This window comes from Sturnira hondurensis, unplaced genomic scaffold (assembly GCF_014824575.4).
Source record: "Sturnira hondurensis isolate 20B ecotype Veracruz unplaced genomic scaffold, ASM1482457v3 Scaffold0001509, whole genome shotgun sequence".
NCBI lineage: Eukaryota > Metazoa > Chordata > Mammalia > Chiroptera > Phyllostomidae > Sturnira > Sturnira hondurensis.
In genome coordinates this window covers 6513867-6541243 of record NW_028074140.1, presented here as the reverse complement: position 1 = coordinate 6541243, position 27377 = coordinate 6513867, and the positions used below count along the sequence as shown (strand labels likewise).

General features: G+C 40.2%; 1 protein-coding gene across 1 annotated transcript in view; it reads left to right on the top strand.

Annotated features, from left to right (window-relative positions):
- The first annotated feature begins 380 nt into the window (after positions 1 to 380).
- LOC118975148 (zinc finger protein 474-like) overlaps positions 381 to 27377 on the top strand; it is a 51861-nt gene continuing 24864 nt past the window's right edge. Inside the window, exons 1-2 of the mRNA XM_037028899.1 lie at positions 381 to 493; positions 24541 to 25772. Of these exons, the coding sequence (XP_036884794.1) occupies positions 24750 to 25772 (1023 nt within the window). The 5' untranslated portion in view covers positions 381 to 493; positions 24541 to 24749. The remainder of the gene's footprint in view (positions 494 to 24540; positions 25773 to 27377) is intronic.

The following is a 27377-nucleotide window of genomic DNA, read 5'->3' as shown; positions in this document are numbered from 1 at the left end:
CTTTCAGTAAACCTAGGAGCACAGGCAAACTCTCTGAAAAAGGTAACCAGCCGTGTCAATGACAGAAAAAGCAGTGACCCTGTGTGAACTGGCATAGTGTAAGAGGTTATGTAATACCAAAGGAGTGGGATGAAAACAGGAATGCAAGAATGTGGGAAAGGGGATGCAATAAGATGAAAAAAGCAGAAAAAAGAGGTGAGACAAGGAGCAGAAAGAAAGTATAAGAAATGACTGGAGCACAATAAGATATTTACTTTTCTGCCAGATCCTATGGGTAATCATATAAGGAATAAAGACATGCTTAACTATTTTTTAGAGTGTCTACCAGTCCCTTTTGCTTTTCTTCCTGCTCTCTTCTCCTGGGCCCCACATCTCCCACGCAGGCCCACCATAAGATCAGGAGCTGAGCTGGAGAGCCAAGGAAGAGCCAAACATCCTCCTGATCGTCACAGCCTGGCTCACAACCAGTGTTTTCTCCCAAGTCAAAGAGAAGGTCGGAGTTTATTTTAAATTAAAATTACTGTCAAATGAACAAAGAACAAAACAAGAAGTAGTGAGGATTGGAGATAAAAGAAACAAGCAATTGACGAAAGACTCAGAATTCAATTTTCAGCGAGATTTGTAGCCAACAATTGTCCTTATTAGTACCATCTGACCTGGTTATAGTCCAGCGTGTCACTACCAAGTGAGTGCTAGAGGGACCATGTCCTGGCAAGAGTCATTACTAGAGGATGGTGACATTGTTATCAATAGATCCTCTTGACCTAGAAGGAATATGGGGAGGGATGTGTAAAGGGGTGTGTATGAGCGTGCATGTGTTTATGTGAGTGAGCAGCTGGAAGCAGAATGCCCCATAACCTGATAACAATATAACTGATAAAATTCTAGCCTCTTGCTAAGCAACTATACATACCCATAGAAAGGATGGAAATACATATCTTTAATGTGTGAATAACTATTTGCATTATAGTTCATTCTAAAATCAGAAGTGTATAGTAAGATATTAGTATTATTACTTATATCAGTTCATGGCATTTCCTCTCAAATATACCAAGTGACTGCACAACAGTAAAACAAATAGATTATCTGTTCAGTTCCAAGTGAACTGTCTTATATATGAAACATGACATTTCAATCCACAAAAATTAAAAGCACATTTTCGTTTTTAGTCGGCCTATTTCCTATGTCAAGTACTACATCAAGTGACATTTAACTATTTTAACTGTTGGGGCATTTATCAGTGACAAAAAGTTTCCAAATAAAATTTTCAACAGAGGCTCTCAAAACAAGCTCATCAGTAAGTATCACAGAAATAGTGTTCTGGCTAACATCAGTTAAATAGGCACTATCCATTGATGCCTAAATAAGTCCTGTTGTGATTTGCCAACAATTTAACAGTCTTTAAAAGGGTAACAATCTATTTTAAAGTTAATGTTACAACTAAAATTTAACAGTTAATCAACAAGATCAAGATTTATAGCCTAGAATTGTGACATTCTTTCATATGATATTTATAGGACAGATCCTAAATCTATGCATTTTCAAATATTGATTCCATAATGTCTTGAGGTATTTCAGTCCATTTTATATATTGTTCCACTTAATCATGGCATTATAATACCCTGGTATTTGAAAAATGAGAAAAAGTAGGAAAACTGTCAACAAACAAATGAAAACCAGATTACCACACTTCAATGGAAGCTTAAGAAGACAACTGTGAAGAGAGAATGGTGACTTAAAACGTAAAGCACTTGAGGGATCTAATCTCCAAAGTCCAGTGAAGCAAAGGAGGTTGTGTGAAGCACATCCCATCTGCACCTCCCCACCCTGGGATCCACGGTAGTGAAGTCGTTCTCGAGATAGAGAAGAAGGAAAACATTTTTAATTGGCTTGGGAGTTCATCGCCATGTTTTAGAAGAGCAGCCTTTGTAGATGGGGCTTCTGGGCGAGAAAGGGCAGGAAAGGTAAAGAAGAATCAAAGGAAGAGAGAGAATGCTCACAGGGCCTGCTGGTGGTGCCCCCTGCACTGAGGCTGATGGAATGCTGCCCCGTTCACCTGCAAGCTGGGCTGCCCACAAACCATCGCACAAAACCCGCACAGGAAAAGAGCTCTACTGGATGCAAGGATTGTGGAGCGTAGGATCGGTCCCTTCTTTCTTTCTGAAGATGACAGAATGCCATCATTTAAATAAGGCCATAGGTGTAGTGTAGTAGTTGCATCCTGAGGGAAAGGCCAAGACTGCCACTGAAGCATTGGTATTGAAACATGGGTATTGCTTTTTTTTTAAAGGCTTCTTACTTTGATGGAAACATACGCCTCTATTTCTTTGGGTGACTGAAGTAGGATTGTCTTTATTTGAAGTGATACAGAATTCTAACAGATACATGGTTGAAGTAAACACATTGTAATAATCAGCCTGTTCACTCACGGGTGGAAGGGTTGGGTTATTGGGAAATACCTTTGATGAATAATGTGGTGGTGGTGATGGGAATGCAGAAATTATGTCACCAAATATCTGTTTGGGGCTCCACTGCCAGAAGCAATATTCTGGGACGAATGGATTATTAAATAAATCCAGTCACAGCCAGGCTTTCTTACTGGACTCAAGTGTCCTTAGACAGTGGGGCATTTATTATAAGGATACATGTGCATGGAAACACAAGGGAATCTCACAAGCGGGCCTCAGGAAGCACAAGAACTGCATGTTCCAGGGGAATTCCTCGCCAAAGACTTGAGTAGAGTCTGTTCTCTGTTTCAGACACCAAAATAATTAGTAGGTAATTTTTCACAGAAGTTGCAGAATTCTAGAGAAAAGTCAAAGGAGCTTCTCAACAATGTTCTATTTCTGCTGAGTAGACTGTGAATCGAGTATTGCCCCCACTGGCTTCTCAGTCCTATGCTCATCAGGTCTCTTTCTTGAATTATTTTGTTTTTTATTTACTCTTTATTGTAATTTTTCCAGTACTGTTTAGTTCCCTTATTTCTTCCTGCCCCCAGCAATCCCCACACTGTTGTGCATGTCTGTGAGCCCTTTTCCTCTTTTCCACTCCCTATCCCCTCTGACTAGCTGTCATCGGCTCTCTAACTATAGGTCTGTCCCACTTTTCCTTGTTAGTTCCGTTTGTTCATTAGATTCCACATATGAGTGAAATCATATTGCATTTGTCTTTTTCCGATGGGCTTATTTTCCCATGATGTTCTCCTGTCCTATCCACTGTGTCACAAAAGGTACAAGTTTCTTCTTTTTTATGGCCAAATAGTGCATGTATTTCTTTTTTTCTTTTTAAAAAAATACATTGTATTGATTATGCTATTACAGTAGTCCCATTTCCCCCTCTCTTTATTCCACCCTGCACACTCCCTCCTACCCACATTCCCCCAGCCACTTTAGTTCATGTTCATGGGTTGTACATATAACTTCTTTGGCTTTCACATTTCCTATACTATTCTTAACCTCCCCCTGTCTATTTTCTACCTTCTATTTATGCTACTTATTCCCTGTACCTTTCTCCACTTCTCCCCTTCTGCACCCCCCACTGATAACCCTGCATGTGATCTCCATTTCTGTGGTTCTGTTCCTATTCCAGTTATTTGCTTAGTTTGTTTTGTTGGTTCTTTTTTAGGTTTGGTTGTTAATAGTTGTGAATTTGTTGTCATTTTACTGTTCATATTTTTTATCTTTTTTCTAGATAAGTCCCTTTAACATTTCATATAATAAGGGCTTGGTGATGATGAATTCCTTTAACTTGACCTTATCTGGCAAACACTTTATCTGCCCTTCCATTCCAAGTGATAGCTTTGCTGGACAGAATCATCTTAGATGTAGATCCTTGCCTTTCATGATTTTGAATACTTCTTTCCAGCCCCTTCTTACCTGAAAGGTTTCTTTTGAGAAATCAGCTGATAGTCTTATGGGAACTCCTTTGTAGGTGACTGTCTCCTTTCCTCTTGCTGCTTTTAAGATTCTCTCCTTATCTTTCATCTTGGATAATGTAATTATGATGTGCCTTGGTATGTACCTCCTTGGGACCAACTTCTTTGGGACTCTCTGAGCTTCCTGGACTTCCTGGAAGTCTAGTTCTTCTGCCAAATTTGGAAAGTTCTCCCTCATTATGTTTTCAAATATGTTTTCAATTTCTTGCTCTTGCTCTTCTCCTTCTGGCACCCCTCTGATTCAGATGTTGGAACATTTAAATTTGTCCTGGAGGTTCCTCATCCTCTTCTCATTTTTTTGAATCCTTGTTTCTTCATTATGTTCCAGTTGAATGTTTATTTCTTCCTTCTGGTTCAAACTGTTGATTTGAGTCCCAGTTTCTTTTCTGTCACTGTTCCATGTACATTTTGTTTTATTTCACTTTTCATAGCCTTCACTTTTTCCTCTATTTGGTGACCATATTCAACCATTTCTGTGAGCATCCTGATTACTGGTGTTTAGAATTGTGTATCTGATAGGTTGGCTAGCTCTTATCACTTAGTTGTATTTTTCTGGAGCTTGGATCTGTTCTTTCATTTAGGCATTTTTTCTCTGTGTACCTGTTACATAGTAAGGGGTGGAGCATTAGGTGTTTTTCAGGGTGGGGCAACCCACTTTGCTACATTGTGGCACTGTATGTGGGGGAGGGGCCCAAGAGGGGACAATGCTACTTGCTTGGCACTCTGTCAGCTTTCAGTCACTTTTCCCACTACTCACAAGTAAATTGGGTGCTCATTCCCAGGGTGGTGGGTTTGTGTATGTTCTAGGACCCTGTGGGGCTCTCCAGTGAAATCTCCCATGAGGCTGGGAGTTTCTCCTGCCACCTCAGGGCTCACAGGTTTTTTTTCAGCCAGAGGTTTTGAGGCTTTATTTCCCTGCACTGGAACCCTGGGTTGCATGGTCTGTCTTGCTCCCCAGATGTTCCTCCTGGTTTATCTGCATGCAAAGGTGGGCCCACCTGCTCCACCAGCCACCACCTTGCTGTGAGTCCTCTCTTCACAGCTGCCCATCTCTGCCTCTTCTACCAGTCTGGTTGAATGTTTCTCCTCTAACTTTGTGATTGTCGGACTTCCATACAGTTCAACTTTCTGTCAGTTCTTGCTGTTTTTTGTTTTTAAATTTGTTGTTGTCCTTTTTTTGGTTGTGCTTGGAAGTACACTGCATCTACCTATGCCTCCATCTTGTCCAGAAGTCCACATACTTTTATTGTGTAAATTTCACATAGTTGTTTTATCCTCTTATCTACTGATGGACACTTGGGCTATTTCCATATCTTGGTGATTGCAAATAATGATGCAGTGAACATAGGGGTACTTATGCTCTTTTTAATTAGTGTTTTTTGTTTCTTTGGATATATTCCCAGATGTGGCAATGCTGGGTCAAAGGGCAGATCCATTTTTAATTTTTTGAGGTATCTCAATACTGCTTCCCCCATTAGCTTCACCAATCTGCATTCCCATCAACAGTGCAAAAGGGAGCCCTTTTCTCCACATCTTTGCCAGCACTTGTTTGTTGATTTATTAATGATAGCCATTCTGACATGTGTGAGGTGATATCTCATTGTGGTTTTAATTTGCATTTCTCTGATGATTAGTGACATTGAGCATCTTTTCATATGTCTATTGGCCATCTGTATGTCCTCTTTGTAGTAGTGTCTAATTAGTTCCTTTGCCCATATTTTAATTGGATTGTGTTTGTCTGGTATTGAGTTTTATAAGATCTTTATAACTTATGGATATTAACCCCTTATCAGATGGTCACTCATTCCATGGATTGCCTTTTTATTTCATTGATGGTCTTCTCTGCCGTGCAAAGACTTTTTATTTGATGTTGTCCCATTTGCTTATTTTTTCTTTTGTTTTTCTTGCCTAGAGAGTATATTCTATAAGATATTGCTATGAACAATGTCCAGGATCTTGCTGCCTGTTTCCTTCTACAATTTTTATGGTTTTGGATGTAATGTTTAAGTCTTTGATTCACTTTGAATTATTCTTGTGTGTAGTGTAAGAAGGTAGTCTAGTTTCATTTTTCTAGACATGTCTGTACAATTTTTGCAACACCATGTGTTGAATAAATTATCTTTACCCCATTATATGTGCTTGCTTCCTCTGTCAAATATTAATTGGCTATAAAGTAGTGGGTTGATATTTGGGTTCTTTGTTCTGTTCCATTGATCTATATATCTGTTTTTATGCAATTACCATACTTTTTTGATTACTTTGTCCTTGTAGTATAGTTTGGTATATAGGTAGCATGATTCTTCCAACTTTGTTCTATCTCAGGATTGCTGTTGCTATATGGGACCTTTGGTGGTTCCATATAAATTTTTGAGATATTTTTTCTGTTTCTTTGAAATACATCAGTGGAATCTTAGTAGGAATTGTGGTGAATGAGGACGCAACAATCCAAAGTTTGTGGGACACTGAGAAAGCAATCCTAAAAGAGAAATTCATAGCATCACAGGCTTATCTCAAAAAATAAGAAACAGCTCAAATAAACAATCTAACTTTGCACTTAAAAGAATTTGAAAAAGAACAACAAACAAAGCCCAAAGTGAGCAAAAGGAAGAAAATAATGGTCAGAACAGAAATAAACAAAATAGAGTCTAAAAATGATGCAAAAGATCAATGTATCCAGGAGCTGGTTCTTTGAGAAGACAAGCAAGATTGACAAACCTTTAACCAGACTCCTCAAGAAAAAAAAAGAAAACAACCCAAATAAATAAAATCAGAAATGAAGGAGGAGAAACAACAACTGACACCAAGGAAATACAAAGTATTGTAAGAAAATATTATGGACAACTATATGCCAACAATCTGGACAACCTGAACAAAATGGATACATTCCTAGAAACATAGAACCTTCCAAAACTAAATCAAGAAGAATCAGAGAACCTGAACAGACAGACTACACCTAGTGAAACTGAAGCAGTGATCAAAAAAACTCCCAACAAACAAAAGCCCTGGAGCAGATGGCTTCACAGATGAATTTTACCAAACATTCCAAGAAGAGCTAATGCCTTTCCTTCTCAAACCACTTCTTGATTTTTTTCAAAAATATGAGCAGAACTAGAAACCTCACTCTGCTTTTTTTTTTTCTTAGAAGAAGGGGAGAAAGTCCTGTCCATAGTCAAACTCTGCAAACCCAGCCTGGTCACACTCTTTTTCTACCTGTTAGTTGACCTGCTTCCTCTTTTATACCTGACATGATTGACAATAATAGCACCTGAAAGAATTTTTCATTTCTTATTTGGGACATCGTGACAAAGGCTTCTTCTGTTTCTAACAGGAATACCAGAATGTACCAGGAGCACAGGTATTCTACAGACACAGAGAAAGATATGAAGACTCTAGAACCTCACATGTCTTTTGTGCCCAACCAGCAGCCTCATAGACTTCCAACCGAGTGTCTCAACATGAGCCTGTTGCCAGGCTCTACTCTCTTTCACCAAGTCACTTCCTCTCCCTCTAGTCTGTCTTCAGCTTATGAGTAATTTATTTGCTGTGATGTTTCAGGCTTCTGCTCAACTTCACAACTCTTTCTCTGTGTCCTTTCTGCTTTAGCAACCACTGCTAGCAATGATCCTTCCCAAGAGAGAAATGTGATTGTTCCAGTTCATCTTTTGATGCCAGGTTATGTCACAGATGGCTGGTGGCCTACAGGTTGGCATCCTTATGTCCAGTGCCCAGCTGTGTTCCAATCAGTTCAGATTGGAGAATGGGGAATTAAGTCACATGTTTCATACTGATTAGACTTGATCATTCTAGAAAATATTTTTTCTCAGATTTCTCATAACTTCTTAGTATTTTCTTTTCAGGACTTCAGGTTAGAATGTTTTTAATAAAATGTGACTCAAGTTAGTCAGAGAATGAAAACTTTGGGATTCCTCAGAATATTTTAGAAAATGAGAGAATTATTTCAAAATTCTATAGTCTCCTAACTAGATTTCCAGCCCGCTGGATTGTTTACAAAAATACAGGGATAATGACAGATATTAAAACCATATGATAACAATTATGACATCATACTTATTACCTACTACAGAATGTGCTAAGCATGTTGTTAACTTACTTTTAATCCTTAAAATAACCCTACAAGATAAGTATTATCATCCCATAAACATAAAATCAAACTGAGGCACAGGATAGTTATATATCACAAGATTTTAAAACTTATAGGCACTTTCAAGTTAACATTTGAATTTGGTCTGAGATTACAGGAGGGATATGCTTGATTCCCTGTTATAAATCACTTTTTTCTACTTTTCTTAGCAAATAAAACTTTATCAGTATATTTCATACTTCGCTTGAACTTGGACTTTTTTTTCCCAATGTGATAGTATCAGAATTAATATCTGAATGCTCTGATCCATGCCACACAGAAAGAGGAATGGGAATTGGTTTAGCATCCAAAGGGAAGCTGTTGTTAGAAATAAGCTCTGTCTAAATGCAGCAAAATTCTACAGCAAAAGTTTGCTTCCTGGTCCAGAAGCATTTGTCATGATTTTTAATCAAAATATCTAGACATATGTCAGCTACTAGGAACTTAAGATGGGCCATGGAGGCAACTGTTTGAACCAGTATTAAATGGAATATCAGAACTGGAAGGAACAAGCCATACAAGTCTGACTTTCTGTAGCATACAGTCTCATGAAGTTAGGTACAAATTTCATTTTGTAAATCAGAGTAATCTATTTTCCAACTAAAACAGCATTTAGAGGAAGCTCTACAACAGATCCTTTTAGGAAACTAGAGAACTTCCTTTGTGTAGTCCTTAAGGGTTAAATGTTGATGTTCTCCAGATTTCATTACTCAAGATCTTTTTTCAGTTATATGTGTATTATAAGAAAATCTATAAGGATTCCTCATCTCCATAGGGGTAATCAAAATTTCTGAGATTAACTACAATGCTTTTTATAATTTGTTTCCAATCTACCTTCCCAGTTGCTTATATCAGTCATTCACCATTGTTTTCTCTCTGTCATTCAACCACATCTTACTAGCCATCCATTTACACACATGCACACACATATGTGTGCAACCACTCACATCTATCTACAAACTCATATACACACTCATTTACAGTCACACCTAGCCAGTCTCATCCCTAAGTAGTCATCTACTCACACCTATACACACACCCCAATCACTCATACCCATCCACACACACATTCATATACATAGCACATTTAACAATGCATACCCATCCTCACACTTACATCCACTCACATAATACTATCTACTCTCAGTTACCCCTACACACACATCCATCCACTCATACACATGGACATACCCACACCCATACACTCATCCATTTACACACTCACATATACATATACTCACACTCAACTACACATACTCATACGTGTACCCATAATCCCACCCATCTATTCACACCCATCCTTGCACACCCACCAACTAATATCCATTTACACACTCATGCTCACATACACACTCATCCATTCACACACTCATCTACTCACATACATACCCATCTGCTCATAGGCATACTCACACTCAAACCCCTCCCACACACATTGTCATGCTGTGCATCCACCTGTTCTTCCTGGCACAAACCAAGTTCCAGAATTTGTTAAACACATTATGGTCATTTAGGGTTCCACATCTTTGCATATGCTGCTCTGTCAATTGGAAACATTTTGCCCTCTTCTCTTTCTACCTAACTTCTATTCATCTTTCAAGAACTAGCTGAAATGATGCTGTTATTTTGCACACACATCTTTCTAGTAACTTTATTTTTAATAGGTAAACTGTAATCAGCCCAAATGTCTTTAAACAGATAAAACAAATTGTGGTATATGTCACAGAATACTACTCAGCAATAAAAAACAGCTAATTATTGACTTTTTCTGAATGACTAGCCAGGACTTCCCTAATATTTTTCTTCTAATTTCTAAATTCTCATTTCCTCCCATCAGCTCTTTCTCAATATCTGTGAATCTATTTCTGTTTTACTTTATTCACTGATTTAGACTTTTAAAATTCCATACATATAAGTGAGATCATGCACTATTTGTCTTTCTGTCTGACATATTCCACTTAGCATAATACCCTCTAGGTACATCCATGTTGTCACAAATGATGATTTTATTTTTTATTGTTGAATAATATTTCATTGTATATGAAGTCTGTCCAGAAAGTATTCATTCATGTACTATGAAAAATAGAGACATTTATTGAAGAAAATACAAAATGAAAGAAACATTGTATAGAGGACAATGATGCCTCAGTCCCCTTCAAAGAAGGCATGTTGGGACCTCACACAGTTCTCCCAGCATCTCTCCCACTGTTCAAGACACTGCAAAATCCTTTGTTGGAATCACCATCAGCTACCCTGTTGTATTTTCCTGAATCCCACCAACAGTCTGAAATCTCTTCCCTTTCAAAGGTGATTTTAGTTTTGGAAAAAGCCAGAAGCTACAGGGTACCAAATATGGGCTGAAGGCGGGGCTCAGTCTCCTGGGTGGTTTGATATTTCACCAAAACTCTGTACTAGACATGATGCATGAGCGGGTGTGTTTTTGTGATGAGGCTGTCAATCACCAGTTGCCCATAGCTGGGGACGTTTTCATCATATTGCATCTCTCAACTGATAAAGAACATGGAGGTAGTACTCCTCATTAATTGTTTGGCCTGGAGGGGCGCGCTTGTGATAGCACCTTCCCAATAAAAAACAGTTAACATGGTCTTGAGATTGCTGCAATTTTGCCATGCCTTCATGACTTCCATTGCGATGACTGGGCCTTTATTTCTGGATAGTGCGGTAGACCCACAAGTCATCTCCAGAGAAATCTAATTCACTGGTAGTGGTCTGAATCAAGTCATTAACAACTGTAGCACGATGTGCTTTCTGCTCTGATAACAGAAGCTGTGGAATGGACTTTGCTACGACATATTTCACGCCGAGATCCTGTGTCAAAATCCCAGACAGGGTAGTTTTTGGAATCTCCAGACCTGCTTCTGGCTCTCAACTGTCAGTCACTGATCTTTGTTGATTACAGCCTGCACATGTTCAGCATTCTCAGGTCTTCTGTTTGTTGCAGGCCTTCCGGAATGTGCAACACTTTCAACAGATTCTCAACCATCTTTGAAGCTTTTGTGCCACACTTGTATTTGTGCTGCACTCATTGCATCATCTCCGAAAGCCTTCTGAATCCTCCAAATAGTTTCCATGGAGGAGTGTTCTGCTCAATGCAAAATTTAATGCCAATTCATTGCTCTACTCAGTCATTTTGAATGCAATGACCATAGAGTAAATATACCCACTCAATGGTGTCTACCACCCCCACTGACTAGTACAGTGAAGTCGTCATTGTTCACATATGCACCTTCTAGTCCACTCTCCTTGGCTGCCAGGTTACACATGTTACCCAAACTTTTCTCCTTATATTAACAATGGCTGGGCTTTTTCTGGACAGACCTCTTATATGTATGCTACTTTGTCCATTTATCTATTAAGGAACATCTAGGTTACTTCCATATCTTAGCTATTACTAGTAATGCTACACTTAACATAAGGGTGCATATATCTTTTTGAATTAGTATTTTTGTTTTCTTCAGATAAATACCCAGAAGTGGAATTTGCTGGATCATATAACAGGTCAACTTTTGAATTTTTGAGGAATATCCATACTGTTTTCAATAGCAAATGTACTGAATTACAATATCACCAACAGTGTACAAGAGTTCTCTTTTTGCTACATCCTCACCAACACTTGTTGTTTGTTGTTATTGATGATAGCCATCCTGGCAGGTGTGAGATGATATCTCATTGTGCTTTTAATTTGCATTTTCCTGATGATTAGTGATGCTGAGCATCTTTTCATATGTCTTTTGGCCCTCTATATGTCCTCTTGGGAGAAATGTCTATTCAGGTCTACTGCCTATGTTTTCATTGGATTTCTTTAATTGTATAAATTCTTTATATATTTTGGATTTTAACCATCAGATGTCTTCTCCTTGGCATGTATGTCCTCCCATTCAGTAGGTTGTATATTTGTTTTGTTGATGGTTTCCTTGGCTGTGCAAACTACTTTAATTTGATGTAGTCACATCTATTATTTTTTCTTTGGCTTCCCTTGCTCAAGGAGATATATGAAAAAAAGGTATCGCTAAGAATGATGTCAGAAAGTTTACTCTAAATGCAACTAATTATTAAAACATGAAACAACTTGGATGATCCTCCAAGAAATTTTGCTTAGAGAAAAAAGCCAATCCCAAAAGGTTATGTATGACATAATTTTATTTATATAACATTCTGAAATGAAAAAATTTAGAAATGGAAGACAGATTAATGTTTTCTGAGAATAAGAGATGGGGACGTGGAGGGTGCAGTGGAGAAAGAGGTAGGAATGAAGTAGCAAATGACAGATCCTGGTGATGTTGGGCGTGTTCATTATCTTGACTAGAGTGGTGGGTGTGCAGGTGGCAAAATTGTATAGAGCTTAATATACACACACTCCTGAGTGCAGGTAAAAGTGGATTGTATCAACATCAGCATTCTGGTTGAGATACTATACTATAATGTTTAAAATGTTGCCATTGAGCAAAACTAGTGTACAAAGGATCTCTACTATTTCCTTGAACTGCATGCGAATCTATAATTATCTCAATAAAATGACAATTAAAATCAAATTATAATATCATCAGGCCTAAAAACTGAACATTAATTTTTAATATCTGGGTATCAAGGTCCATTTTAAAGGATCATGATGTGATAAAACCAAATGGGAGGAAATGCACCTAGGAAAATGTTAACTTCTACAATTAGATCCAAATAGCCAACTGCATCAGTGCCGAATGAGGGAGGCCTGGCTCAGCAGTAGATCACGTGACCACAGCTGAGGTCTAGGGCCATGATGATAATAAGCAGGCCAACTATTCACCAAAGCTTTAAACAACACACTCTGAAGCTGAATTATTTCGTTGGTCTTTCTTTGTAAAGGAGCACACGGGCAGGAGAGTAGCAAGCGATGTCTTGTGTTTCTGGTGACTACATCATGTTAATGCAATAATTTTCCCTGTATGACTCTCTTCTACCTACAGAGAAGGTCCAAATATGACTCAGTTATAGACAAAATACTCAGTTTCACTGCTGTATTAAAATGAAATCTATTTTTAATTGATTTGAGAGAGAGAGAGAAGGAGGAAGAGACTGATTTGGTCTTCCACTTACTTATGCATTCATTGACTGATTCTTGTATGTGCCCTGACTGGGGATCAAACCTGCAACCATGGCACATGGGAACAGTGCTCTAATCAGCTGAGCACCCAGCCTGGGCTGAAACCCACCTCTTCTTTCTGAGCACTACAGGCAGCATCTCTAACATTATGCTATTTATATAATGAATTCCAACTTTTATTTTTGCTTTGCGCTTGTTTATGTAGTACATATGAGATGACTAAATAGTAATGACCATGAATTATTGATGCCATTTAATAGGATTATACAAAAGGTTCCAGGGTGTGGCATGTTGGATGATTTTTTAAATTCTAAAACTCTGTGGGAGAGGAAAAAATTCTCCACCTTATTTGGTTCAGTGGCTGGGCCTGTGAAATCAATGGACAGATGGCAGATTAACAAGAGAAAAACAATTTATTAACATGTGCATTGGGCAAATGCATGGGAGGACTCAGTGATGAGTAATTTAAAGGGTGGTAAGAACTTGAGGTTTCTATAGCATCTTAACAAAAAACAATACATTTGTGGAGAAGGGGCGAGACAAAGGGGAAAGGATGTAGGCTTTTAGAGTCAGCAAACCATGGGAAAGTACTTACCCATGGGAGAAACCAGTGGAAGATGGTCTGTTTAATAATACTGTTACATAGGTTCCTCTTGGTGCCTGTCTGAGGACTGATGAGTCTAGAGTTGTCTCCTGGTGAGCTGTGCCCTCATTTCCTGTTATAAGGAAAGGATACACCTTTACAAATGTGTGTTTTGCTATTAGGCAAATAGAGGGAAGGCAAGAACTTTTCTTGTGTCTGTTTTTCTCTTAGTTGCCTTCAATTCAAAATAATCCAAGTGGCATATTCTGATACCCTACGGTTCCAAATAGGAAATGACTCTACAAAATGGAACTAACTTCTTAGCTCAGAATCCTGCCGCTGCCCGCAGCAGCAAGGGTGGTCGCGAGGTGAGGTGAAGGACTTAAAAGAATGGAGAGGACCATAGGCTCTGCTGGCAAATGGCAACTTTATTCAAGGAACTGCTGGCTTATATGCAGAACTGCAGTGGCCTGAGAACAATGTTGTTTTACAAAAGTTTGTACACTCCCGAAGGCTATCAAGAGGGCAAGATGTTCTCATATCCTGAGAACATGAGCCCAAAGATAACAGTGTCCTCATGACTATCACTTTCTTGGAACATGACGCATATGCCAAGATCTTGTTCTTTCCTTCAAGGCTGAGAAGGAGAAGGTCCGGAAGATGTCAAGATACCCGCCGGCTCCAGGGACCAGAAACCAAGTCCCGCCACCATTTTCACAGTGGGGGACTCTGTCCTTGGTCCCCTGTGGCCTGGCGGGCTCCCACAGAATCCAAACTAGAAGTGACCCTCTCCACTTAGGAAGGGTTTAAACGTCCACCTCCAATTAGAGAAGATTGATCATGGTCCTGAGAAAATGGTGGAAAGTAGAGAAGGAAAACATTGTTATGCACACAGCACTCTAATTAACAAGAAATTTTGTCTGTTAACCAAAAACAGAGTGAATTTAAATCAAGTATAAGAAGAAAATATTCAATAAAGACTCCACCTGGTAAAAATATGCAAATGCAAAACAAAGAATATAGTCAGAGGGCAAAGGGGAGAATGAACTTGAAGAGAGAACAGCAAAGATGTACAGAGGACACTGAGGAGAATGTAGAAGCTGGGAGGATTATTTCCTTAGTCACACTGGTTGAAGGTTCCCCCCGGAGCTGGAGAGAGATTCTGGACCCCACTGTATAATTTTATGTGAACATTTATGCTTTTGTTACTATACACTGAATTGTAAACTCATTCTAGAGGGCTGCCTGGGGCCTCTCAGGGAGGCCCCTGGGATGGACTCCCCCACCCCATGGTGCTTCCAGTGGCACCGAGAGTTGGTGACTGTGAGCTGACTATTAAGATTCTGAGCACAATGTGGACAAAGTAACTGAGGAACATTTTTTGCAGAAGGCTGCATTCACAGTGCTGCTCTCTTTCCAATGGTACTGCTATACCAGCCTGCTAGTACTGCTGTAGCAAGACGCCACCCTTGGCTGTACCTTGATTTTAGCCTCAGGGGATCCATGGTGGACCTCTGACTTATAGAACCATAAAATAATGATTGATTGGGCCCACCACTTCTTGTCCCGCTTTCTCCAGAACTTAATGGAATTCAAATACAAGCCACACATTTCTAGAACTTAGCTGCTTGGCATTGCCTTGTCCCTCTAGAGCAAATTAGCAGTGGAGGCAACCACAGGGCACCACATTCTCTATTCCCTTCCTAATGGCAATTTGTCCTTAGTGTGTTGGAACCCTCTGGACTTAAAGTGGAGGCACCAGACAATGGAGACAATGGAAACAATGAAAGAAATTGAAAGAGAACACAAAAGATGAGGGGAAAAGCCTGTTGAAAACACAAGGAAGAGGAAAAAAACTGGCATCCAAAGAGTTGATTTTAAATTGAAATCTTCTAATCAAATATGTCTATCTTTCTGATCCTAGGCACAGCTTAAAATGCACAGGGATCTTTTTGCTGTGTGCTAAAGGAAAACAACAAAGCAACTGATACTCTCACTGACTCCCTTGCTATTTGATAGTTATTGGGCATGGGATGGAAGGAGGCTTCTGGTAAATTTTCAACCACAAAAAAATAAAAATCTATAAGCTCAGGATGTTTGTAAATAAAGAGCTGTTACCACATTTCATGTTTGGCTTTGGCTGTGAGGACATGGAGAATTGATGAGTCCCTCCCAGAAACTCCTTTTAGTGGTTTTCTCTAACATGTCAGCTTTCTCCCATGTGAGATTCCTGAGCAATAAAAGGCTGTAGTGTGGACAATTCTGAATGATCAGCAGCCTTACACCATCGGCCTGTGAAAGAGCTCCTTGTTCATGAGATTCAGGAATGTCAAATGGAATGACAATAGATTTTTGAAGACTTATTTACCTAGGAGGATGAGAGACGTGGGGAGAACACAGCAATCAACAGCCCATGTTCAGAAATAGCCTTAAGCTTGAACATAAGCCTCCAAGTTCTCAGGGTCAGGAGCAGGGAAGTCATGCCACGCATATCAGAACACAGAGGCACATTCATCACACACGCAGCAGAAACCCAGCCTGCCTCGTGGGCTCGGCCCTGTTTTTGACTTTCTTCCCAGGGACTTTCCTCAGAAACAGCTTTGGGTGGAGAGAGCATTATTAACAAAAGGTGTTGACGACTGTAATGAACGGTAATGATGATCCATTTAAGTGTTAGCCAGGCTCTGGGAGGCATTGACCTCCTGGAGATGGAGAGGGCTAAGGTACAATTTTGAGGCTGTCGTGAGGTAAGTGGGTGATGTGGTTAATAAAAGGTTCCTCCAGGATACAGCAAAGCCCAGCTCTCCTAAGCCAAGTATCCTGGCCAAGCCGCTTCCTTCAAGGGCAGCTGTATTCTTCACTGTTTGTTTCCACCTGAATGCACTGGTCCAGCAATCACACTTCTGATACCATCGCTCTGTGGCTTAGAAGACCATGCCAAAGGCCCTGCACTGAGTTAGGACTTTGAGACAATAAATCATGAGCGTGAAGACAGTGGGAACTCTGAGCAAGCATTATCACATGACAGGCACTAGTAAACACGCATCTACTTGCATTTGTTTTTTTAAAATGTAATACTGAAACAAGGGCATCTGTAGTTTTCCTACATTATTTTTTCTGATAATAACTTCAATTTTAAACAGTTGATGGATATCAGATACTTCATTCTAGGTTGAGAAGGAATTATTGTGCTGTTCCTACACATTTTCAGTTTGAACTGATTTATCAGTGGTAGTTGACAAAATGGTCAGCTCAGCAGAAAGAAAATATGCACCAAATTCTGTAATTCCTACAAGGAAGCATAATTCCCTTATGAAGTATTTGCAGCCCAAATCTTGGAAAATCAACAATATATTATTGTTAATAGCTTGGTTATGATTCTTTTTATTGACAGATCCTTTCTTTAGGCAAATAACAAGAAAGTCAACATCCTTCATCTGGGAAATTATTTAATGATAAATCAAAGACTGTTGGCTTAAGCAGAAGAGTAGTTCTTAATATATTAACGGATAACTATAATTTTGGGAATGCCTTCCATAAGATCAGATAGTCTCCAAAACACATTTTTGCCTGTTGGTTTTTCTTTTTCTTTTTTCTCTTTCTTCCATTATCTCTCCTGTAACTGACCTGAACACTGACTGCTTAATTTTTTTCACTCTGAAATCAGATGCCTCATTTCCTATGACCCTCCAGTAATGTATGAAAATTGCTTTCAGGCCACTGCTTCCTTCCTTTGCCCTTTGGTGGTTCCCTCCCTCTGAGAATCGAGTATTTAAGCTTCATCTACTGTAGGAAGAAGTTTCTGTTCTGACTTTTTACCAGTATGTATTTCATGCTTTTAGTAACTATCTCCCATGGAAAAGACTTCAACTAGCTTCCCAGTTTTTTGAGGGCAAGTGCCTCTTGAAATGATTTTCAAATATTTAATTGAGAAGAAAAAATGCAGAGGGGGGAGGGACATTTTAAAGCAAGGATCATAAATGGCCAGAAACTCAAATATTTTGAGAATCAAGCATGAAATATACACTAATGGATCGAGGGGCTGATGAGAAACTTTGGAAGAGCGAAGACTGGCCGTCTGACCTATATGCACAGTCCGTACTCAGCATCAGCTTATGTTGGATGTGGCCACATCTTTTTTTCCCCCCAAAACAAAAATCTAGATTTAATGTGACATCTTCCAATTTTAAAATAATGGAAGTTAATTCAAATATTTTTAACTCTATGTAGGCCAGAAAGAACACATCTATGGGCCAGATATAGCAAATGAACTGCTGCTTTAAAGTTGAGAAAGGGGTATTTGGAATAGAGCTATGTTATTGGAATAGAACTGCCCAAAATGCCAGAAAATATGGTATGTAGAATCGTCTCTTGTTCAATGGCCTGGCTGCCCCACTTTTTTTTGCTCTATTCTCTGAATTTCTATATATCACACACTTTCCGGAACCAGTTCTCTACCAAATGTCAATACTACAATTACATGGTCACACCTGTGTGGCATGCAGGACTCTTGAGTATTCTGTAATTTGGACACTCAATATAGAGTGAAAATTGTAGGCTCAATCTAACAATAGCTGTCACAGGGAGATATTTTGAGCCTCAACATCTTAAAATGTCCTTGCAGAAGAAGGCTCTACTTAGAAGCATAAAGAGTGCATCTCTCCCAGTTTGTTTCCGTAGCTTTCCTAACACTATAGACTCTTACGTCTATAGCTGACAGACTGAATGGAAGCGAAGAAACTTATTTGTTGGTTTGAAATTCTCTACAATGAAAGAGAAACAAGAAAGGGGAAAATCTGCATTGTCTCTTCAAAATCAGCATGGAAATGCCACTGCGGACAGCCATGTTCCTGGGCAATCAGATGCCTCAAGTTAAAGTATTTCCATTTTTACCTTTCAGGTGCTGTGCCTGTCTTTCCAAAACCATATTATCTCCAATTCCCAGATACTCTCACCTGGCCTTTTGTCCATTCACATCAGAATCACTGAGAACTGCCAATTCTGATGGTCCATGGGGTACCCCGAAGGGGCTGCAGGGAACCACCTAGAGTGAGCTGAACCGGCTCCCCTCACCACTTCCTGGTCACTCCATCCGTGAGCGTGCTTGCCTTATTTAGCTTCCCTCTGCGGCAGTGTTGGCCTTACCACTGGGCAGAAGCAGAAGAGTGTCGCAAAGAATTATGGAAAATGTGACTATGCCTAAAATGTGAGGTTCTTCCTTAAGATTTAGTTCAGTCACAAGTAGAAATGTGGGTGTAAGGGGACTAAATGGTGATGAGGAAAATGCAATAAGTATGAAATAAGAAAAGAAAATAGTAAAAAAAAAATAGAAGAGCAACACTTTCTAGCTCTTGAGACACGGAGAGGGCATAAAAATTACAAAAATATGTGGTCACTGTTCTGAATGAGTTGAGGGTTGAATGTTCAGATGAACATCATATTATTTTCTAAGATGCTATGAAATCATTTATTAGAGTTAATGTTTATTGCAATAGTAAAGTAATGCATAGCTATAAAATCATAGATTTCTATTACATATATTCTGAGGGTGGTTATGTTAATCAGGAGAGAGAATTCATGAAACATATTACATAAAGGGAATTTAGTATAAAATTTTATTAACCAGGAATGAAGTTGTTACCTAGAAACTACCGGAGCAAAGAGAGAACACTACCATGTAAAGGTGACAACTACCAGTACAAAGGTCAAGTATCAAGGGGAAGAAGTTTGAATGATTAAAACTCAGACACTCAGAGGACATGTTTAATGGAGCTGAAAATCAGGTCCCCGAGGAGAAGGCACAGACTGAGTGGTGATACTGCCTGGTTGGGGAGGGGAAGAGAGTCTGGTTTGCCAGTGTTAGAAAACTGTAAACCGATTTCCGCTGCTGCTACGGGAAAGAACTGCTTCTGCTGGGGCGAAGCAGTGCTGGGTGGGGGGGCGGGCGCGGAGGGAGAAGGAAGTTCACAGGAACCACAAGCAGACAGGAAGCCTTTAAAAAGGAGCAAGTCCTCTCTTCCTCCTCCAACCTTGCATTCTTACTCCATTACTGCTATTGGCAGAGCATAACTCAGAGCCAGCTGGCAACTCAGAAATGGTGTATGCGGAGTCCCAGTGCCTGCATCACAAAGCTGAGCATAGAAAAGAGCATCCTGGGTACAGAGACATTGAGTTAATAACTGGTACCACAATGATGCCTCCTAGCTCTTTCTAAGGCTCATCATGGGCAAAACTTTTTATTTTCTGGAAGTAAAATATGTCATTCAGATTCGCTCAAAAGAATTCTAGGAAAGGATGGTTTGTGAGTCACTTTTTAAAAAACCATTGGTTCGATATTTACAGTTTCAAGTTTCTTATTTCTGATTTTCAGGAAAGAGTATATATTTTATAAGTCAGTTTTGCCCCCAAACATACACTTTCTCAAAAAAAAATTTCTCTCATCAAAAAGACAAGACCCTAAAATTTGAAATATTACTATTAGATTTTACTTTATGCTAAACCAATGACATCTGTTAAAATACAACTATATCTCAATTACCATTAGGTTTTCATGTGAGTAAAAGTCTGGAAAGGGGCTAAAATACAATAGACATTTATTTCTTTTATGCTCATAAAGCCCAAGGGAGGTACTTTAATGGTGGCACTGACATTATCAGAGACTCAAGTTCATCCAGGTCTTTACTCTGTCATGTCAAGACTGCATGAATGTAATAGAATCCAATATGGCAGCTATAGCACCAGCCATCACATCCATAGTCTAAGCATCCATAAAAGTAAGGAAGAGGAGCGAGCTGTATCCTTATATTTCAAAAAAAGCTCTGACAAGCTGCACACAGTGCTTCGCTAGCTATAAAGGAGCCTGTAGACTTAGTTGGAAAATCATGTACCTAACTGAAAATTGGTGCTCTCTTAATTTGAGTGAGTTGGGCAGAATGACTATTTGTAAGAAACTAGCTGTCTCTGCCAGACTCTGGGAGGGATATTATCTCATCAATCATAAGCTTTGATGTGAATAAGTCTATCACCTCCTATTGGAAAGTGAGATTTCATGGCAAGGAAAACTGCAGAGTATATGAGAGCACTAGGCAGGGGAGAGTTGAGGCTGCTGAACAGGGGGGTTGGAGGATGTTAAGGATAAACCTGCTCTATTTTACTAATTTTCTGAGAGGTAGCATTAGCCCCAATGCCATCTTTCTTATTTATTCATTTATTGATTTAAAGAACTTTGGATTTACAGGAACTAGTATAAAGGACACATGGACAACAACTAAGAGGGGTAGAAATGGGAGGGAGGTGCGGATCCCTGGGGGGGGTGGGCTGGGATGGGAGTCAAAGACAGAAAACTACTTGAACAACAATTAAATAAATAAAAATAAATAAAGTAGAATGTGCTTCTAGAAAAAAATTTTGGATTCTATGGTAATAGGGAAGGGCTCGTGTATCAGATATCTATTTTTTTCCAAAGGACTAAATCATTTTTTAAAAAATGTAATCACTTTGTTTGTGTTCTTTCCCCCTTTTTATAGAGAAGCACCTTCTACTGCTAATATAGGTTTTATATTTCCAAGGTTGTTTATTACATTCATCTCTGTGAGTTTGTCTCTCCCTCCCCATTAACCCCAAAAGGCATGAAAACATGGCATCGTCCTGATAACATGTGGTGCCTTCCAAGACGCTCTTTAAATCTCCGATGTGAAACTATGGTCAAAATGAATAATTCAGGCCAATTGGAAGGGACATTTCTCCATGGATGCTTGGGGTGAAACTAGCTGGCTTTGCAACGTGGTTCTCTTTAGAAACTAGCAACGTTTATTTACAGTGTGTCTGGGTGACAGGCCAATTTCTTAAGTAATTTAAGCACATGTATTTAGTACTTTCCAGCATTTTTGCTTTTAGAACTAACTTACAGAATGAAGCAGTTGACCAAACTGTGCCTTGTCAGAATCCCTGGCAGAACATTTTTCAATCTCCAAAAATTTCACTCGCTTCCAGCTACCTCAGCTTTTATATTTTGATGCCTTTAATGGCAAGGAGACAAAAATTTCAAGAGGACATTGGAGGAAGAAAGAAATTGTAGAAAAAGAAAAGAAGATGCCATTGGGAATTTTATGATGCTTATGTTGGCTTCCGAGAAAATACGTGTCGTGCGCACACACCTGCAAGCACAAAGAGCGATCTCTCATCTGGTGAAGTGGCTTCAAACCAAAAGCCAGCTGCTCTCTTTGGGCAGCCTTTCCTGCCACCCTGCACCCATTATACCATCCCAGTTCCTCCTCGCTCATCCTCACCCCTGCGTAGTAGTGTAGAATTTTTCTTAAGGATGTTGGTGAGACCAGGAAAAGGCTCTTCACTGCACATGGTGCTGGGCAAGGGTTCGTCTAGAAAACTACTCAAAGTGAAATAAATGATCTCTGTCACTTAAGGAAAAGCACTGTCTCTGGTAGCTCCCATCTGTCTTTCCTGCTTTTTCCACTGCAGAGGTTTCTCTCCTTCTGTGCCCTATTCCCCTTCTTTCTTTTGCCTCTTCCTCCTCCTAAAGGCTGGTGGGGACTTTATGACCTTCCCATGGGACATATGAATTGTCGATTAAAATGGATAAAAACGAAAGAGAAGAAGCTCTGCCGGCGGAATTTTAGGCAGGATGAATAATGGAAACTGCTGAGTATTGGAGCCAAAGGGAGTTGGAACTGATTCCTAGTTCTGTCATTTAGACACTGACTGTCTTGGGCAAGTTATTTGTCTTTTCTGAGTCATAATTTCTACATTTATAAAACCAAAATAATAATACCTGCCTCATAACTGTTTGAGAATTACATTATATATGTAAAAATGAGTACCATATCTGATGCACTGGTGGCATTCAATTCATATTAGTTCTCTTATCACAAGAGAAATGGAGGAGTTGTTAAGGCAAGTCATGGGGCTTTCTCCATACTCTGATCTGCTGGGAACAGTGTGTGTGTGTGTGTGTGTGTGTGTGTGTGTGTGAAAGAGAGAGAGAAAAAGAAAGAGAGAGAGACTGAGAAAGGAAGGGAGAAGTAAGTTCATTTGTTTGCATTGGTCTTTCCAATCTGTCTTCTTAACTGCTTTTGGTGCCTGAAACTTCCTTGTACCAAGGAAAATTCGAAACAGGAGATCCTTGGTGAACAAGAAATCAGAACCAACAGAGTTGTGTGAGAGGTTATTTCACCCATCTGCTGATAAAACCTATGAAATAATTTTGCCAGAATTCTGTGTTCTCTAGGTCCATTTTCTCCTTTGGATGGTGCTGATCAAGTGATAAATTTTGTTTCTCTAAGCTTCGTTTTCTGTGCTAGCCACTCTGAGGCCAACACATTCTTTTGTCACATGTGTTAATATCACTGTCTTAGGATCTGTCAAAATGACGAATAACTTCCTTTTCCGTGCCAGAGCTCATTTGATAGTCATAACTACAAAGATTCAGACCTTTCTTGGCACCAAAATACAAGAACCGGGCACAGGCCTCATGGCTCTTTTGTTACTTTATCAAGCACGATGCCCCGCCAGGGTTTGGATATTCCTGGCACTGCCGTTCTTGCTCTGACTGAACTCAAGTGTCTGCTGTGGTCAACTGTCTGTGATTGGGACCGGATTCTACAAAACCTCTAACGCAGATCCGGGTCACCCTTCGGGAAGTGAAGATGCTCCTAAAACTTCTGAACAATAATCTTTCTTGGGGCTAGGTTGTAAGCCTGGGGTAAAATTGTCTCATGGCTTTCCCCAAGGTAAAAACTCCTTAGGCTTCAGCCCTTTTTCTCTGGTTTGTTTGGGAAAACTATAGGCCATTTTTATAAAAAACATTTGGAAGCTGATAGATAGATAAATAGGTAGAGATAGAGATATATAAAATAGGATAGTGAGCACAAGAGTTATAAGAAGAGCATGAAGCAAAACCTGAGCTGCTTCTTCCCGGGGAAGATCTATCTGTGTGTACCCCACCAGGAAGAGTCTAGGCTTGAGATGGATTCTTGGTTTGACAGGTAGGGCCCTAGTTTGTTAGTGCTCCATTCCCATCGTAAAGGAAAGTGGTTGCCTAGTAGGTTATGAGACGTGTGTGCCCCCTCTGAGAGTTTTCATAATAGTTTAATAATATTTCATAATGTTCTCATAATAGTCACTGTTGAATTATCTCTTCTGTAAGAGTTCTTAACCTTAGACCCTCAGACACTCAAAAAGTCTGGCACATTACTGTACCGCAAATAAAATATATGCAACAAGTAAAAATATTTGCAAATTATTTCAATAAAATCAGTTTCACTTGTAATGGTAAGAATTTTATTTTATTTTTTGCTTTTAAAATCTTTATTCTGAAAAGAGGCCCCTAGACATCAAAGAGCTACCAACAAGATCCACGGCCCTCAAATGTGAAGAGTACCTAAGGCAGTCGGAGGAGGTCTTTTCACACGATCTGTGGCTCCGTTAATACCGTTTCTACAGTTCTTGGTTCTCTCTCCTGTGATCTCAGCACGCTGCCTTGGCTGGTTTGGGTCATATGTGTCTATGATGTGCTGTAAGTGTCCATTTTTCTTTGGGCAGAATACTCCTTTCAATACAGTAAGTGCAATTCATAATAGAAATTTTCTTCAAGTTTATTTCAACACTCACAGAAAAAGTCTTATATACTCGTTGCCAGGCTAGCCAAAGAAGACACTAGATCAAATAAAAAGAGAAAAAAAAAGATACTGCTCTTTATCAACTTTTGATCCAGCAGGGGCATGTATGGGCAGGTTCACTAACTTCTTGGCTTGTTTCCCCCACAGATCTTGCAGGTATCTGAGGCTTAATGGCGACTTCCCAGTGTCCCAGGATGCTGCCTTGCACTGAAGCTCTGAGTCACGGTCTTTAGGTCTAAGATGCTGCAACAATGTGGAACCCCAGGTCAGCCAACTTTGCCAGCCTCTGCCCTAAGAAGTCTCAAATGAATCTGGGCTGAAACTGGAGCAAGGACTAGAAAAAGATTTCTTTGTTAATGGAAAGAGGAAAGGAGAAGAGGGTTTCCAAACAATCACAACAGACTTTCCACCATTCTAAAGAAACTACCTTCCTTATCAATCAAGCTGTTCTGCCTCGTGACTCCCATTCTAGCCTTTTGCCAGAAACAGAGCATGTCAATCCTGGTAAAGAAATAAAGAAAAATCCTCAGAAAAATAGACCTGGAACTGTAATACTCTCAAAACGATCCAGTAAGAAAATTATGTCGGAAAGCCAAGCCGGCCGACCTGTGATCCCATCCCGCCGGCCTGGGCTCCCCATATGCTATATCTGTGGCCGAGAATTTGGGTCCCAGTCACTTGCCATCCACGAGCCACAGTGCTTGGAGAAGTGGCGTATTGAAAACAGCAAGTTACCCAAGCACCTGAGGAGGCCAGAACCCTCCAAACCACAGCCTCTCGGTGGCAGTGGGTCCTACAATCTTCAGGCAGTGAACGAGGCAGCATTCCAGAGTTCTCAGGCTCAGCTGCTGCCCTGTGAATCCTGCGGCCGCACATTCTTGCCAGATCGTCTTCTTGTTCACCAGAGAAGTTGCAAGCCAAAGGGAGAGGGGCCCAGAGCACCAAACCCCAACAACTCTGTTGATCTTGCTGGTCTTAAGAAAGTTTCTGGTGGCATCCCAGCTCGGCCAAAGACTGTCATCTGCTACATTTGTGGCAGGGAATTTGGCACCCTCTCTCTCCCTATCCATGAGCCCAAATGCCTGGAAAAGTGGAAAATAGAAAATGACCGGCTCCCCAGGGAGCTCCGCCAGCCACTCCCACAGAAGCCTCAGCCCCTTGTTACTGGGGAGGGGCCAAGTCAAGCTCAGCTTGTGCCCTGCCCAAATTGTAGCCGGACCTTTGCCCCCGACCGCCTTCTGGTACACCAGAGAAGTTGTAAAGCTCAACCAAGTGGGCCACAAGTCCAGAACTTGACCTTAGGGAGTAAAGGTGGCTTAAAAGAATCCACTAATGTCAAGCAGCAAAGGAACACGGCAGCACCCACTGTGACTGATAAGGTAATTCACGCCACATGAGAGGCACTGGGTGGACCTGGGAGTAGTACATCCCGCCTCCAGGGGCATGAGAGACAACTGACCCAGAATCAACTGCCTCAACCCCTAGGATGGTTTCTTTCAAAGCCTATTTCTGCCTCAATGCAGCCTGTCCAAGTTGATCCCTGTCGAACTCCAGGGGCTGAATCTCTGTTGGCAAAGTAGATATAAGAATATCTTTGCCTGGTGGGTTCATAGTCCTTTTCCATTCTGCTGCCTAAAACAGAGAGAGAGATGGACCTCTTGCTTCCCTGATCCCACATACCAATAATCCTTGGGAGAGACTGTTATTTGAAAATGAGTCATTAATGCTATGTCTACATTACAGGGCTATAATTCCTGTTCCAAAAGCCAATATTTATTACCAGTTTATTTTAGTCGTCTACCTTAGGAATTCATTTTTGGCAATCTGGGTTATGCTGAGTTTATCTTACTAAAATAGAATCTGTGTCAAAAACCCCAAATGACTTTAGCCATAATTAAACACTGGAACACTTGCAGAAGTAGACATGCTCTGCGAATACAGCGTGTTTTCTTTTAACACTTACATGATTGTAATATGTGGAGAATGAACCCCAGTCTGGACATCCAAGCAACTAGGTGTATGTCCATGGTTCTGGGAAATGCTGAGCTCCCGCGGCTGCTCTGTACCTTGTGTTTGGGTTAGACACCATGCCCTGACTCACCACCTGGGCAATTGCAAATAAGCATGACTCCGTGACCCCAGGGGCTGGGCCTTCACCTGGTGTTTCATCATCAGCCAGGATCGGGGAAGGATACTTATGAGGGTGTCTCCATGCAAAACCGCGTGGTCCATGGGCTTTGACCTACCATTAAGCCTGGGGAGCAGATGTACACTTCCGTATCATACCTTACAGAATGTCAAATCATGAGAAATAGGAAGTGGTCCAAGTCTTTTTTTTTCTGTGACCTTGCTACTTGAAACACCCACCTGTGGGGTTCTTTAAATGGGCTGTTTGGGGAAATTAAAGGTACTTAAGCTATCGCAAAGGATTAAACCAGAGGGAGTTGGGGGGTGGGGAGAGCTTTTATTTTTAATCCCAGTTTTCTTCCTTACTTTTTCATTGCATTATTTTGGAAAATATCTAGTACTCTTCTCTTATTTCCATGATGAAAATGAAATTATTATGGACTTGCTGTTTTAGAAGATTTTAAAACAGTGATACTAAAGGTGAAGAGTCAGACTCACGGGAACTGGGTGAGTTTTCCGATAAACCTTGAAGAAAGAATGGATGGTTTCTTTGCTGAATAAAAACCCAAACTCTTACATGTGGCATGGACTGCAAGCTGGTCTCATAAACATGATCTGTTTTTCTCATCTTCTGGTTGTTGCTTTTTTTCCAAAACATGTGGGGTCTGGATTCAAAGAGCAAAAGGATTGTGTCTCAGGGTCACAATCAGAAACTCTGTTAGTGCATGACTTTCAGCCCTTTTCCCCGATTGTATGCATTTACTTCAAACGTTCTCATTATGGATCTCGAGATAGGGAAGTGTGGTCAGGATTCTCGGGCTTGTTGTTATAACACATACTTTGTGCTCCCAAGAGTG